This window comes from Triturus cristatus, chromosome 9, assembly GCF_964204655.1.
Source record: "Triturus cristatus chromosome 9, aTriCri1.1, whole genome shotgun sequence".
NCBI classification, from domain to species: Eukaryota; Metazoa; Chordata; class Amphibia; order Caudata; family Salamandridae; genus Triturus; species Triturus cristatus.
This window is the reverse complement of record NC_140592.1, coordinates 384046467-384062364: the sequence shown is the minus strand read 5'-3', so window position 1 is coordinate 384062364 and position 15898 is coordinate 384046467. Positions and strand designations below refer to the sequence as shown.

At 42.6% G+C, this 15898-nt stretch overlaps 1 protein-coding gene across 2 annotated transcripts in view; it reads left to right on the top strand.

Annotated features, from left to right (window-relative positions):
* Positions 1-15898, top strand: part of LOC146798005 (mitogen-activated protein kinase kinase kinase kinase 5-like) — a 581883-nt gene that overhangs the window by 366775 nt on the left and 199210 nt on the right. For both annotated transcript variants that reach the window (XM_085625240.1, XM_085625239.1), the window contains 2 exons: positions 5565-5623; positions 7629-7696. In XM_085625240.1, coding sequence (XP_085481366.1) covers positions 5565-5623; positions 7629-7696 — 127 coding nt within the window. The remainder of the gene's footprint in view (positions 1-5564; positions 5624-7628; positions 7697-15898) is intronic.

Genomic DNA, 15898 nt, shown 5'->3' with positions numbered 1-15898 from the left:
TGACATCATTTTTTATTTTAAACTCTATAAGGTGAATGTGCAGAGGGTTCTGGATGAGACTGAGCAGTTTACGAGGATTGGGGGGTATAAAATGAATCAAAATAAAACAGAGCTGCTCCTGTTCAATACTCCAGTTGGTGATCTTCCCGTTTCTCCGCAGCAGCAAGGCTGCTTTCAAAGCCCAGTACGCTATCTAAGTCTATATGTGACCAATAACTACTCTCCGCTATTTCAACAGAACTACATTGAAATGTTTAAGAAGATTTGGGGGCTACTGGAAAGATGGGCGTCTCTCCCCCTTACTATGATCGGTAGTGCCGCACTTATCAAAATGTCTATTTTACCATTACTTAGATTTCTTTTTCAAATGTTCCTATCATTGTTTGTAATAGTTATTTAAGGATTTGGATGCACTTTTTAAAAATGTTGTCTGGAATAAAATTGCCCCAAGGGTTAAATACTCGGTTTTGCAATTAGATATTTTACAGGGAGGGTTGGCGCTCCCTCATGTGTGGAAATACTATGAAGCATCCTTGCTCAATATCTTGGCGAGATCGCTAGAGGGAAGAGGAGAAGTAGATCTTTTTTTCTTGAAAACATGATGCAGGAAGCAGAACCCAAGCTGCCAGTTTTTATTAAGACAGCAAAGTTCTCAAAGAAAACTAGGTACAAGGTGCTCCAGGATCTGGGAAGTCAGTTGAAAGCCATGCATGCATTAAATCATAATGCAGTGGGTTATACGTATCTCAAATTGCAGGAGTATCACTGAGTTGGATTGACAATAATCACGTACTGAGTTCAGGTTTTAGAATTCGTGTGGCTTCAAGGAGCTTGGCCATTTTATTCTGAGGCGTAAATGCATTGTATGGCAAGAACTTCTCGCACGTGGTGGTAATTAGTGCAATAGTTTCTTTTTTAGTTTCCAGCAGATTACGTATTTCATTATTAATAACTGCCAGGAAACTAGCAAAGATATCCATCCTGCTATGAGCTCACTTTTAAGGACTAAGCTCCAAGGAGTTGGAAATTGGTATAGGTTATTGCTCAATTACATGGTCCATCAACAGGTGACTACCATTTTAGAAAATATCTCTAAAAATCATCTAGGTTGAGGATCATTGTTTTTGTTGCCAACAGACAGTGGCTGGGATCTGGCTCCATTTCTTTTTATACTTATCACAAGCTGAGACAATTCTGGGAAAAAAATGTTTCTGCTATCAGCCTTGGCCTTCAGGCCAAGTTAATTCCAGAGGCATGTGTGTTATTTTCTGGGGTCTCCAAGCAGAGTCAGAGCACCAGCATCGGCAAGTGGGGCAGGAGTTTGTATCAATTGCATCCTCAACTGCTCGCTCTTTGATTCTTCAAAACTGGAGAACACGAAAGGTCTCAACATCCTGGATTGGTTGGAAAAACTGCTCAGTACAGAACGTTTGAGAAGGGATATGGAAAACTGGTTGGAGGTTTAAATTTAAAGAGATTTACTGACACTGACAGTATCTTGACTCAGTTAAAAAGGCAGGCTCGACCTGCTTTTAGCATAATTGGAGATAATTCAAGGTTGTTCATATTCCCTTGAATTAAAAAATGGTTAATTCAGCTTTATCACAGTTTCTAGCAAGGGTCTGCATGTATTTTTCCTGTTTTCAATATGCATAATGTCATAAGTCATGTTTCTGAGACCTGATATGCTCGAGCAGCTGTAGCACAATAGCACTTTAGTATCTCAGTTCAGAGGAGCACTGTAATGTGCCATTCAGTTGTCTCGCTTGTGGGCTGGGATAGTCTGCCTATTAATATTGCCATTTACTGGTTTGATGCTTGTGGTTTTTTTGCAGTATGCACTATGAAATTATATTTTTCTCATTAGTACTGTATAAATCAGGATTATTGATATGATATTTGCTATTTCCAATGCATGGAGTGACATATGCAATTCGATTCAATGCACTTCATTCAGTTTATACCATGTTAGAACCATAAAAGCATCACAAAAATTGTACAATGTTAAGATATAAATACATATAAAATATCAAAGAAAATAAATTATTTACCAGGTTAAAAATGTACAATGGATGTCCATATCAAAAACAACCATAATCCTGATTAATTATAAAACAAAGCCTGCCCTGTTCAGGATATTGACACTAAGCTAATAAGATTTAAGCAGATAAAACATTATAAGGTACAATTATATTACACATTGCACAATCAGAGTTCATCCTCCATGGAGCACTGTGATCTCGTAGACTAAGGTATATTTTCTATGCTAATAATGAGTCCCTAGTAGGCAGCACTTTAGAATGGAACATGGCTACCCGATGACAAACTAGATTATCATCAAGCTTCATAGAGTGCAGTGATGGAAGGGTGCAGCGGGTCAGCAACTAGTCAATTATTTTCCTGTCTATAGATTTGGAGTTTAACTGAATATATAATGAGTCCAAATAAAAGAAAGGAGACATTAAACCATATGATAAAGTTATGAAAATCACTATCTAGGAGGTTTTGTAATTTTAACTTGCATAGTAGTTGTTCATTAATAGTTCTGAATTTTATTAAAACTCCTTCTTTGAAATACAAGGTGTTCACTGGCAAGAGTGGCCTTAAAGTTTTGCCTTTTTTGTAAAAGTTGTAAATGCAATTCTTGAACATCAGGTACCATATTAAAGAGTAATTGACAGAAGCAGTTTACCCTGATTAAATTGAACTAAAAATTACATTCTCACTGACTGATCAGTGAACAACATTTGCACCTGCTGTTCTCTCCAAATGTTGGTACAAAATGTACAATCTATTTAATTGTGAAAGGGTGGTTCAAAATTGCAATGATGCCAGTGAACCTTATGCGCTCTGGCCCCATATGTGCTCAGATAACCTAGTTAACAGGATTTTGCCATAGTCTATTTTAATTAGGAGCCAATGTTTGGACTACTGTCTTTAGATCTTACTTTGGAATAAATTATTTCATTTTCCATCATAACTGCAGTTGATATTGAACTCCCTTAACAATCTTTTTTTATGGCTTCATTGAGATGGAGCCTACTTTTAAGATCTTTAGGGGGGTAATCAACCTTAGTCTCTAGGAGATTTCCAGTGACAAATATGTCTGTTTATTCTAAAATAAAGCTTCCTGTTATCACAGTGCTTGTGTTGATTTATGTGGTAATTTATGCCATGATCCATTAGCGTGTCTCCCAATGACTCCTTTTAAAGGTCAGATAAATGGGTAGCGAGGATGAAACTCTAAAGAAAATCATGTGGCTTGGGGTATTGACCGGCCCAGTTTCTTGGAGGTGATGCCCTCCTTTTGGCAGCACCAACTCTGAGTTTTCATATTTCACTAGAGTATCGATTCGCCCAAATGGGGGAAGTGAAGTTATGGTGGGGACTGCAGGGAAGGAGACTTGAAAGGAAAAAGGTCAGTCAACAATTCTTATTTCTACCTCCATGAAGAATTTGTTTTCATTTCACACATGAAGAACCTGTTTGTTTCCACTGAGAGAGCAAAGTCCAGAAAGACAGCTGATTATGTTAAATAACAAAAAGTTCTTGATATTCCTGAATCAAAAGCTGTGACAGTTATTTTCAAGGTTCATTGAAAGTTCCCAAAACAAGCTTAAATATCCAAAGATAAATCTCTACTGAGGGGGAACTAGGAGTTAGTTCCTAGTGCATCTCTTGTGCTATGGTTAGTTGATCTCCCTTTACCAGCCACTTGTGTAGGCCTAAACATGCCCCTAACTCTCCTCCTTATCAGAGTGCTGTTATTTCCTAATTTACCAAAAGAATTTCTGACCGATCGTCAGAAGACTGTACCTCATCTGAACGTCTAATGAAGGTGCCCTTTCAAGCTAAAATATATGATTAAGAGCCAGATTTGTATTTTGTATAATCATGCATAATTTCTAATAATATTTCCAAATTTTCTTGTAATTGGATGAAAGCCAATTGCACGAATTTTGCACACCTGGATTGTAAAGTTTTTTTGTTGAGTTACTTTTTGAAGACAGTGATAGTTGGGAACGGAAGAAGGCACTGGATTCGAATGAGGTTACTCCTGGATTTGGTGTTCATTTTTTTTTGAGTAACCGCATTCCTAGGCTGAACGATCAGGAATATGGGCCAAATTGATCAAGGGCAATGCAAGCCCTTAAGTGAGATTTACTGTGTCACACAGAGCCACCTTGTGCGGTTCTGCGTGGCATAGTAAATCCGAAGTAACACAAGGCGGTGCAATTTTCTGGCTTGCATTACTCTGCCCTGGGAGGGTATTCTGTGGTTGGAACGACGGTTTTCCCAAGCACCCACTCATGATTTTAGGCGCATTTCCAAATTTACTAATACCAGTAACCCTGGGAATGTGTCAACATGGTACACCTTAACAGGGGAGGCATAAAGAGGAGAAATATATTTATTTCTTTTCTTTTTTTCCACTTTTTTCATGTGCTGTATTCTGCAGCACACACAGAAAGAGAAAACAAGTCTCAGAGGATTATTTTTGTGCAGGAAAGTGTTCCTTCTTGCACAAAAACAATCCTCACTGTAATGCAGGAGCTTGGCAGCGACAAGTTTGCCAGCGCTGAAAGAGAACAGGAGTACGTTATATCTTAGCAGATACTGCTCATTCCTGCCCTCTCCATTTGATGCAATGCAGCGCAACACATTGTCTTACTGCGTTGGGTTGTACCAATTAGTAAATGTCCCCTTATGTCTCAGTTTTGTCAATCCCATTTAAAGGAGTTCTGATCAGCGACAAGCTGTTTTCATAGACTGCAGTGATGGGAGAGTGGAGGGCTTGATTTGTAGTGTGTATATGTTGCTGCAGGGGGTCAGCAACTAGTCAATTATTTTCCTATCTATAGATTTGGAGTTTAACTGAATATATAATGAGGTTTGTTAGTTGACAACCAAGAGGGTCTAACTTTTTTCTCAAATCGTGATAATAACTTTAAGGATTTATGCTATTCTTCTGCTTTATGTTTTGGCTTTTGTGAGGGGGATTTAAACAAACTGGCAAAGCCAATTGAGTCTCTAGCTCCTAGCCTTGGTTTGTTAGGTTCATCTACCAAGGTATTCAACACTCCTATCTGGATGGTTTGGTTTTGCATAATATACATGTATTGCTCCAAGTGAAAGAGAATAATGGGGAATTAGATGTACCATTTTTTCATATTAGAGGACAAACTTGTTGGACTAGCGATGAAGCTTTCTGGTAAGATGTCAAAGTGTAGGATTGGGAGTTTTTTGCATGAGATGGAATCCAGGAAGTAACAAAATGCCCCACTAGTCCTACTAAGGTCAAATAGTTTTGGTGGACGACTCCTATAATATGGTGCGGTGCTATTATCAGGGGCACTGGGTCACCAAGACCAGATCAAGACACAATAATACTTCAAAGGCTAAACTCATTCTAGAGTAGTTGTGTAGGTAGAATTAGGAATTATGCTGCAAGACCTGACATACTATTTTGTAGCCTCGACATTCAATTATTGTGACCTTTGATGGCTGATAATGGAAATAAATGTTGGTTGTATGTCAAAGCATAACATATCTTGTCATTGCAGTGCATCAGTTCCGCTTTGAGCAGCTGCTGATGCAGGAGACGGACTCCTATTTTGAAAAGGTATAGTGATTTTCTAACATGCTAACCTTCCAAAGTTCACCCTTATCATACCATACATCATCTGGCCTTTCCACCAATCATAACGCCTTTTACTGTGCTGTCCTTAGAAACAGAGGGGCAGATTTACCATTCTTTCACGCAGAGCAGTACAGCAAGCCTTGCTGCAGTGCCTAAAAGTAAAGGGCAGGAACGCACCGTATTTACCATTATAAGGCGCAGTCCTGTGTTTTGCTGGCGCACAATGTGCTGCCTTGCGCCAACGCATGTGCCCTTGCACCATGGTGCTAGGGTGCCTGTGTTGCAGGCAGGATTGTTTTGGGGCAGGAAGCGACATCTTCGTGCACAAAAGTATTCCTAAGGGGCATTTTCCTCTTTCTAAGTGGGCTGCAAAATGCAGCACACATAGAACGGGGAAAAAAGTAGGAGAAATAACTATACTTCTCCTTGTTGCGCCTCCCCTGGGAAGGCACAGTGGCAGCTTCTAGGGGTTGGTGCCATTTAGGAAAAAAGATGACTTACCTGCTGAATGCCGGCCACCACCTCTCCTCCATCCTCCCTCTGTTCCTGTCTCCCGGCAGCACCCGGGCTCACAGACTCCCCTAGCCAATGATGACGCTGCTGTCACCAGCATGACAGCAGCGATGTGATTGGTCTGAGCGACCTGGTTCGGCAGTCAGAAAAGCTGTGGGAACCTGTGCATGTTCTCCACCCGGGCTGTTCAATACAGCCAGGTGGAGTTCATGCTAAATGTGCATGACTGTTTGGCCGGCCCAAGACAGCAGATCAAACCACCACACGCACTTAAATGCACCAATCACTCCTCTTCATGCTGGCTGTGACGACAGCTGAGCTCTGCCCCATAAAACTGCCTCAGTATGGAAAAAGATGAAAATAACATTGTGTTATAATCATTTTATTTTTCCTTTTGCACTGCTCTTAGAGAAGTTGGGCGGTGCTTCTCCACCTTAGCGTAGGAGCCGCCACTGGGTAGGTGTAGCATTTTGATGCAATCCCAGGTTTATCAGTGTTGGTAAATATGGGGATGAGCGAAAAAACCATGGGTGGATGCATGGGAACACCCACGCTCCACCCATGGAATGCCTCCCTGGGGCAGAGTAAACCAAGGCAGTGATTTGTGCTGCCTTGTATTACTCCATATTTATCAAGCCATGTAGGGCCACCCAAGGTGGCCTTGCATGGCTTCATAAATCTGACTTTAGTGTTGTGTCGCCCTTGCGCCCCCTTGCATAGAGCAAGGGCAATGGAACATAATGATAAATATGTCCCAAAGACCCTTAAACTCCATGAAGCCCAAAATGAGGCTGGTAGGGCTGTAACTTACCTAGGAAGACGAGAACATGCCTTGCCACAATAGGATCCCTGCACTGAACCAATTCAGGGTTAAGCGGCCCGCCTTTTCCTACTTATCCATCCACAATCTGGTTAAAGAATGCGTTAATTACCAGATTGCCACATATCATTCTGCAAGGAGCCTTCTCAGCTCTAACTAGCCCTGCTTAAAAATGCCACCACAAGATCTTTTATTACTAAAGGTGGCAGACGTTTCTCTGTTCATTCCCCTAACATTCGGAATATTGTTCCTCTGTTTAGACCACCACTTCCCTACCGGAATTCAGTATAAATCTGAAGACTATCTTGTTTGGCTTCGGTTGCATTTTAAATCAGTTCCAAAATACTGACCTTCAGGCACATGGTGGTGTAAATGTTTAGTTATTCAGCCAGTCTATTGTACCTTAGATCTTCATATACCCTTTAATGCTTATCCTCATCTTTCCCCCCCTGTCCTTATCACTGTCCACCCTCCCTGTCCTCTTTGAACCTAGCTAATTTCAGACGCTGCACAAATGTTCTACGGCTTGTGCAGTTGTATCACAAGCAGATCGTCATGGGAGATGCTCACTTGAGCCTTACATCCTGATTTTGCAGAGCACTCTCCATCTCAGTGTGATTGCTTGATTCTAAAGTTTTCCATTTTTTCTTATAGGATCAACCCCTGTGTGTTGGCCGTGCCTCCAGGTCTCAAAGAACCTCGACAGCTACAGACACCTCCAGGTATGAGTTGCCCCTGTACGTCGAAAGGTAGAAGATGAGAGAGGTACCAAACATGATGAGAAATCCCATATCACCAGCCAGTCGTAACACATGTCAAATGCTGTCCTCACCTGTACATTGTTCGGTTATTTCTTCCACTCAGGAAGGCAGAGGAGGCAAGTGTATGCCATACAGATTGTGTGCCAGATAAAACTAAACACCCATGATTACAATAAGGGGTGCATTGCTATTCATAGCAAAATATCTAAGTAGGCTCAGATAATAGCTTAGTAGAGAAAAATATTATGGAATGGGGTGCTACATTTAATGCATGCAATGTGAAAGTTTAACCTTCACATTTATTACATTTTCAAAAATGATGTAGAGTAAATTACCACACAAATAATATAAAAAGCGATCCAGGGCTCCTAAATCAGACAGCTCTTACCAGATCCACCCAAGTAACAAACGTACAGTAGTCGATGGTGAGGTTCTGGATTGCACTTGACCTGGTCCTGAGGAGAGAAGCAAAATAGCTCATATTCACAAACGTCTAAAACCAGAACCTTTCACATAGGCATTCAACTGAAAGACTTCACATGGGATAATGATCAAAGGATGTTAGAGAGCACTTCTTCTACTGCTACTGCCATTTAACAGTTACTGTCTCTAGTTTTTGAGATCTGCAGTTAGCATACCTTTGAGTTTTGTGAAATTCTATGTAATATAATTACATATAGAAGCTTTCAGCCACCCCTCCTGATTCATTGATCTGTTATTGTGTCATTTACCTTTTTTACACCTACTAGAGCATACAGCTTGGCGTACAAGGTCAGCCCACTTCTGCCATTGGCGAATTTCACTGTGAATGATGGCATTCTGTCCTTTCAAAAGAAGCACATCCACTCATAAAGTAGTTCCCTTCAGTGCAAGGGGCTCATATGGCAACGTGCACTTTTTGAGACCAAAAGATATTTTTGTTTTTTGACAAAAATATTGTGTAGATTTTGAGGTCTCAGCAGCTCCACCAACAATAAGGTTTTGCCACAGCCATTTCAAAACAAGCTCTAACAAATACAAAAGGCTGGGGTAAATGAAAGACCTGTTGCTCTGTTAGTGCTTATTTTCTAAACATCTGAGGCCTGTGACTTGGCAACACGTAGCGCATTTCCAAAATAAGCTAAATTAATAAAGTTTACAAGTACTAATTTAAGTGCCAAAATGTGTACTGAACCGGTCACACTATAAGCCTCATTGCAATTGCTCTATTATTTCCTGTAATGCTACCCTTCACATTTAGTACTGGTACCTTGGAGATTGGTATTTTCCTGTGCAGTAACATTCCGAGTTCCACAACTTAATGTGTGTGAAAAAGTGTCAACCCCCCCTCCCTTGCCTCCGCATTTCAGCTGTGTGAAAATTTTAATTTATATGTTTTTTTCCTGCACAAATTCCACCAAGTTTCACCTGAAGAAAATCATGGGGGGGGAGGGGTATAGTGTGTACAGTAATTTCAAGCATTGGGTGTAGTAATCACAGCAAAATTCAGAATTCCATTTTATGTACACACTCTCCATCTAGGCAGCTGGAGTGGAGGTAGCCCTACCTTTGCCCACCCCAAGGGAAACTGCCAGGCAGGGTGGCAGGATCTGAGTCATAACACCCCCTTCCCCCTATAGAACGTGGCCACCTGACACGCCAAAGGTGGCCCTATTGTGAATCCGATGCTGCCAATGATTGTCGAAGGTGACTCACTGGTTGGTTCAAAAGTAAATGTGGTGGCAGAACAGCATGTTTGGTTGAGGAGGAGCCCCGGCAATTTATGGAATGAGCATCCACTTGAGCAAGCTCTAAATTACCTCCTAAATCCTTTGTTTCCCTCATATTGTGAACGAAAATAAAGGTAACTCAGTGAACATGAAGGTTTTATTAAAAATAAAGGTTCCCACTGGACATTCAGGAAAAATGACAAACTAAAAGACCTGCAGCTCTTTGCATAACTGCACGCACTAGTAAGTGATAGAAATTCTCATTCGTAGGCTAAACATAGATTTATTTATTGGAGAAAGCCAAAAAAAGGACCAAACAATCCTCTAACGTATGAGCTCAATTCAGATAAAGTGAGGAAGACGTCAGTACTCTATGGATATTTTCTCCCACCGTGGCTCACATTTTCAGCCTTTAGACTCTTGAGTGCAGTCCTCAGGAGTACACATGCAAGCCTTATGAAACTGTAGATTTACAATTGTGAACCTCATGCTCTAGCCTTATTCTTTGAGAACTGTCTTTGGGAGGACACTGCTCATGGGTTAAGGAGTGGATTTAACTTTTTCCTACCTGGAAATATATTTCGCTCTCCTATGCCTCCAAAAATGAACTGCTATTAAAAAAATTCTACATCACGTTTGCACCTTTACTAGTTCCTTTTTAGCAGCAAATGTACTTGTACTTGCCACCCCAGTTCAGACCCAGCCATATGCAAATCAGTCTGGACCCTGTGCCTCATGAGAACAGTCCAGCCCAAACTGCCAAGCCAGGTTGTCACTGGACCGGAACAAGCATTGCAGGACCCATTTCGGGATAACACCTCTCATTAGCCAGGCTAGCTTTAATCCAGTGGCGAAATGAATAAGTAACCCATGTCTGGGCATACCCTGCCAACTTAGGGCACTCACTGAGGAAAATAGTTTTAACTCAAACACTAAAATGTCAGGAAACAATGATCATCATAAGTGCAAGACCTGTGAAAAATAGTACACATACACACATCAAATCTGACTCCTTTTCATACAGCACTGGTGAAGGTTCTGGACCTGAAGTTCTAGCTATGGTTCAATCAGTTGATAGACACCTGGCAAACACCAAGTTTGATTCACTGGGTGAAGCTTTTCCAGGCGCAGGACTTCTGATGCCTAACTGAACATACAACCTGGTCAAGGTAGGATGAAGATGAAGGCAACTGAGGATACCTCACTCTCTAACCCATCTCCAGTCAAACTAGGAGTCCCCCAAGGATCCACATGATCCTCAAGATTTCATGCCTTTTTCCACCCTGCTGGACCAAGTTAATTACTTTGCCCCCCAGCCGAGGCAATAAATGCCTCCCCACACAAAAGGAGCAATTATCAGTGATTGACTCAGTTCCTGAGAAGAAAGAGGTGCAGAGAAAAATCTGCATCTGGTAATTAGCTTGTTACACTCCACATGGGCTGGGACAGTCCAGACACACTAAATACAGGAGAAAGCCCAGGCATTTGCAGCCAACACAGGAGGGGATCCTCTTTGAAGTTTTGGTGGGATGCTATCTGGCATTGATGTCAACAATGGATGGATCTGAGGCCCTGAGACGAGCTCTGCACAGAGAAAACCTGACAGTGCCATATTGGACTGTCCCAGAATGCAGTGCAGGTTGGTTGGGACAAGAGTGGCAGATGATATGGAATCCTAGGATTGGGCAGGGGTGCTTGGTACTTGAAATTCCCACCCACACTTAAAAACCCTTGCACAAGGAAGAAACAGTGAGCAAGACCCTACACCTGGATGGGAACAGCAGCAACACCATGGACAATTAGAAGGAGAAGCCACCTGATGCCCCTGATGGACTAAGGACTGTCTGCAGCTGACCCCCTGGACTAGATGGATCTCTTTAGGGCCAGTGTCACTGGCCCTTTTATGCCCCCTGGGGCTACTTGTACACCACTGATCCCCAAATGCCCTGCAAGAGAGCCAGGACACCATTCGTTCTGTGGAGGGCAAAGCAGAGAAGAAGGTTGGCACAGAAGGGCAGGGAACCAGCTTCCCACAGGGTGTGCCCATTTGAGGCCAGGGGACCTGCTGGAACCCCTCCAGGTGGCTAGAGTGCACCACCAGGAGCAAAATGAGCCACAGATAGTTTAAATAAGCTCATTGGGACTTGAGCTTTGCAGCTTTAAAGGATAGGGGGCCATATATAGGTAGGGACACATTTACCACTTCATAAATACCGAATTTTACCGATTCGGTATTTATGAAGTGGTAAATGATATGTAGGTAATTGGTCAGTAAATATTACCGATTCGGAATGATTCGGTAATTACCGAATCGGTATTTACCGATTCGGTAATGAGGCATACCTTCCCATTGATGGGAAGGTATGCCTCATTACCGAATCGGTAAATACCGATTCGGTAATGGGGGGAACACAGGCAAGGGTGGCAGGGTGTCACATTGACACCCTGTTGCACCCCTGAAACGGCCATGTGTGCACATGTGGCACACATACATGCCCTAAGGGCATGTATGTCTGCCACATGTGCACACTTCTAAGCGCTTTTAATTGCTTTTCGTCATCAATACTTTATTTACCACCAACTATTAGTTGGTGGTAAATACCGACTCGAAACAACACCCACACAGTCCCCCTACATCCTGATTTCTGTATTCGGAATTTACCGAATCGGTAAAATTACCGAATCGGTAATTTTACCGATTCGGTAAATTCCGAATACAGAAATTCACCCCCTACATACCAAAAGCCAAAATACCGGTCGGTAACGGTATAATTAACGAAAATCGGCCGTTACCGACCGGTATTTGGCTACCTACATGAGGCCCTTAATCTTTGACACCCTGCTCGAGAAACAGAGCGCATGTGACCTGCTCGGAAATGGAGCAAAATGGCTCTGCTTCAATTTTTTAAAATTACCCTGGGGTGGGCCAGTGCCAGGGGTCAATGCAACAATGTTTTAAATATTCCTGGTGGGAGGGGCATGTATAGAGTCCAACTCCACAAATGTTCTACCACCCAGGAGGCCCTCATTTCTCCAGGGTTTGGTGCAAAATAAATTGGTTACTTAAAAAGCAGGGTTCCAGGACCCCTTCTCCTGGAACCCACACACAAAGGAGGGCCCACCACTGCAGTACCCATCTGCACTCCATGTCGTTGGCAGATAGTAAGCCTTTCTCCATGCTGGCTAAAGGCAGGAGCATGCACAGGAGAGAAAAAAGCTAGACAACATGAGAGTGGGCTCCCTGCATTGCACTTTTATAAAAATAAAAAAAGACAGAGTAGAGGCTGGGGGTTCCCTGAATGGGACTGGGGCACCCATCTTAAAAAAAAACACAAAAGAAAAAAACGCAGTGTGAGAACCCGCTAATTACTTATTCACCGCTCCGACTGAGGGAGCGCTCCTTAATGCCTTGTGACTTTTCATGACTTTTACAGTTCCTGACTTTAGTGGTGCCCCAAAATGGGAGTGAAGCAGCACCCCCCCAGAAATGTATTAAAGCTTTCAACCCTAAGTCTCCTGTATCTTTGAATCCATGACCCCAGAAGATGTTTTCAGTATTTTAAAGTTTTCCTGGGGTGAGCTCTGTTCTACAGCTTGGGAGTACAATGATTCCTAGATTTTGATTCTATGGGTTCATGTTAAGTGGTAAAATAAAGGCATCAACACATGTCTAATGTGGTTATGGATACAATTGCCATATTGATAACATTTGTTGATTAACAATCCAATGCTTATTGATAGTGATTATATTTGAACATGGATACTGACTCGATTGGTCTTAATGGTAAATCCCAGTATGTGATGATTACATTTATTTCAGTGTGGTGACTCCTTGACAAAGCCAATAGTTTTGCCTTATATTTTGATGTGGTAACCTCTTACAAATCCAATTGGACTGCATTATTTAAAATGACACCACCTTAAATTATAATGTTATAGTAGTAATATAGGTGGGGTAAAGGGCATGTTATGATTATGGGGATAATGAACCACAATTGTGATTTCAGAATGTCACCAAAGTTATTTCTACCTATCTTATGTACATATTTGTAAATTAATGCATAGTAGTTAGTAATGTGTGGGTAATAAATGTATCTTTCCTTTTTCAATGATAAAAGCACTGACTGGACAAATAATCATTGAGTGTTGTTATTGTGTGCCAGCAAATTACGATTATTATACCACACCAACTTCCTTGAGTAGACCTTGAACTACTTTATTTTGCTACCCTGAGAGAGTCAATTGCTACAAGGAGACAATTATGGACTTATTTCTAGTGCATGCCTGACATCCCGCACAGTAACCCAATTTCTTCCAATTATTCACCATTAGTGCAATAAAAAATGGAAAACCAAGAGCTGGAGCAGGACTTTCACTGGCAGCAGTGGTAAATGAAATAAAATGCTTTTAAATGTATATTGTGAGCATGAGTGTAGGTGAGACAGTGTTTGTATGAGAACATGTATGAGCATGTATGAGTGTGTGTGAGTGAAAATGAGTAAGTGATAAGTAGTGTGTGATAATGAGACTGACTGTCAATAAGTGAATATGAGTGAGTTGGAGAGAGTGAGAATGAATGAAACAGTGGTTCAAGTGAGTGAATGTGAATGAATGAGTAAGAATTACTAAGTGTTAGAGAATTTGAGTGAGTGTGAATTAGAATGGGTGCAAGTGAGAATGAGTGAGGTCACGAGTGAGAATGTATGATTGAGAATAGAAGTGAGTACAAGTGAGTGAGAAAGTATGGATGAGTGAGTAAGAGTAAGTGTGAGGGAGAGTGAGTGTGAATGAATCGGTAAAAATGAGTGAGTGAGAGTAATAATGGGTGCAAGAGTGTGAATGAGGATCAATAAGTGCAAGGGAATGAGACTGAATGAGTATGAGTGAGTTTGAGTGAGGATGAGTTTGAGTAAAAGTAAGGGAGTGCAAGTGAGAACATTGTGTTGTGCTTTAAATCTGCCATTGTCCCTGGCAAACTAAAGGTAACTGGCTTTTAGAGGCATCCATGGTAAATGCAGACCCTGACATATTGGAGGCAATTCTTAGAATGGTAGGCTCCTGTGATAAAATACCGGCTCTCAAGTGTGTTGGGAGGGAAGAAGCCCTACCAAGCTGACAGGAGCACTTATCTGGAAAACAACAATGTTTTCTAAATTCAGTTCAACAGTTTTAACCAAATTTAAATACTTTATCTGTTGCTGAAGCTTCTTCTTAGATTTTATTCAGTAAATTAGTATCATTCTGCCAATGGTTCCTTGGTAGCAAAGAATTTTCAACCCAAATATTTATTCAACCCAATGCATTTCGGGTCAATCATGGCCCTTCATCAGGGGTCTCATCAACATGTTTCAGTCTTTGTGTTGCATTACCCGCTGGCGGAGCAGGGATTGGCAGCAACGTCAGGCTGCAACCATAAATAAAAGGGTAACTAGTCCGTTATGGTTGCAGCCTGACGTTTCTGCCGATCTCTGCTTCTCCAGCGGGTCAACGACACCACTTCCGGCACCATGACCTGAAGGAACCACAGAGTGCACTGCTGCCTTCGCACCATAACCCTGCTCCCAGTGACGACGACGCCCGCCACCGCCATCGAACCTCTGATTGCTCCATGACCTGTCGGCACCGCACTCTGCACCGCCTCGCTTCACACTGCAGCCCTGGTATCCCCGACAATGAGACAATGCCGTCACCGATGCCGCTGCTTGCACCATTACCTGTGGACACCGCTTGTGGAGAACATATAGCACTGCCTTGCTTTGCACCGCAGCCCTGGTATCACCGATGCTTCTGCTCCAAGCTGACATCTACGGCGCTGCTTGCCCGTGGTTTGGGGGCACTGCTCTTAAGCTACACGATGCACCGCCCTATCCCACACAGCAGCCTTGGCTTACTGACACCATCGCCATCGACTCCAGTTCATCAACCGACGCCGCTACCTGCACCACGATCTGTGGGCACCGGATACCACTTTGATCTGTCTCTCACCACAGCCTTGGGTCTACCGACAACAGCGATTAATCAATGACGATGATGCTGCCTGCACTATGACCTGTCAGCACCGCATCAAACCCCTTCCCACTTCACACTGCAGCCCTGGTATCACTGACGCCGCTGGATGACCGCCACCAAGCCACTGTCTCCACTGCAACCTAAGGGCACCGCATGTCGCATCACTTCACTTCACACCGCAGCCACAACGCCTGCCAATGCCGGCGCTTCTGGCTGCAAACTCACGGAGTTCGGCCTCCAATGCATGTGACTTCAAGGGCCCGATGACTCTTGCACCAACTTCTGGAACCGACGCCTGCCGACACTGCTCCTCTGGAGCTCACCCCAAGGTTCCACGCCTTGCATCTCTAAAGCTACTGTTTTACGGGTCTCTCTGACACCGTAGCTGGCCTGTGATAATGCAACCGGCTGGAACTGTTGGATTTGTCTGTTCAGGACACCATGA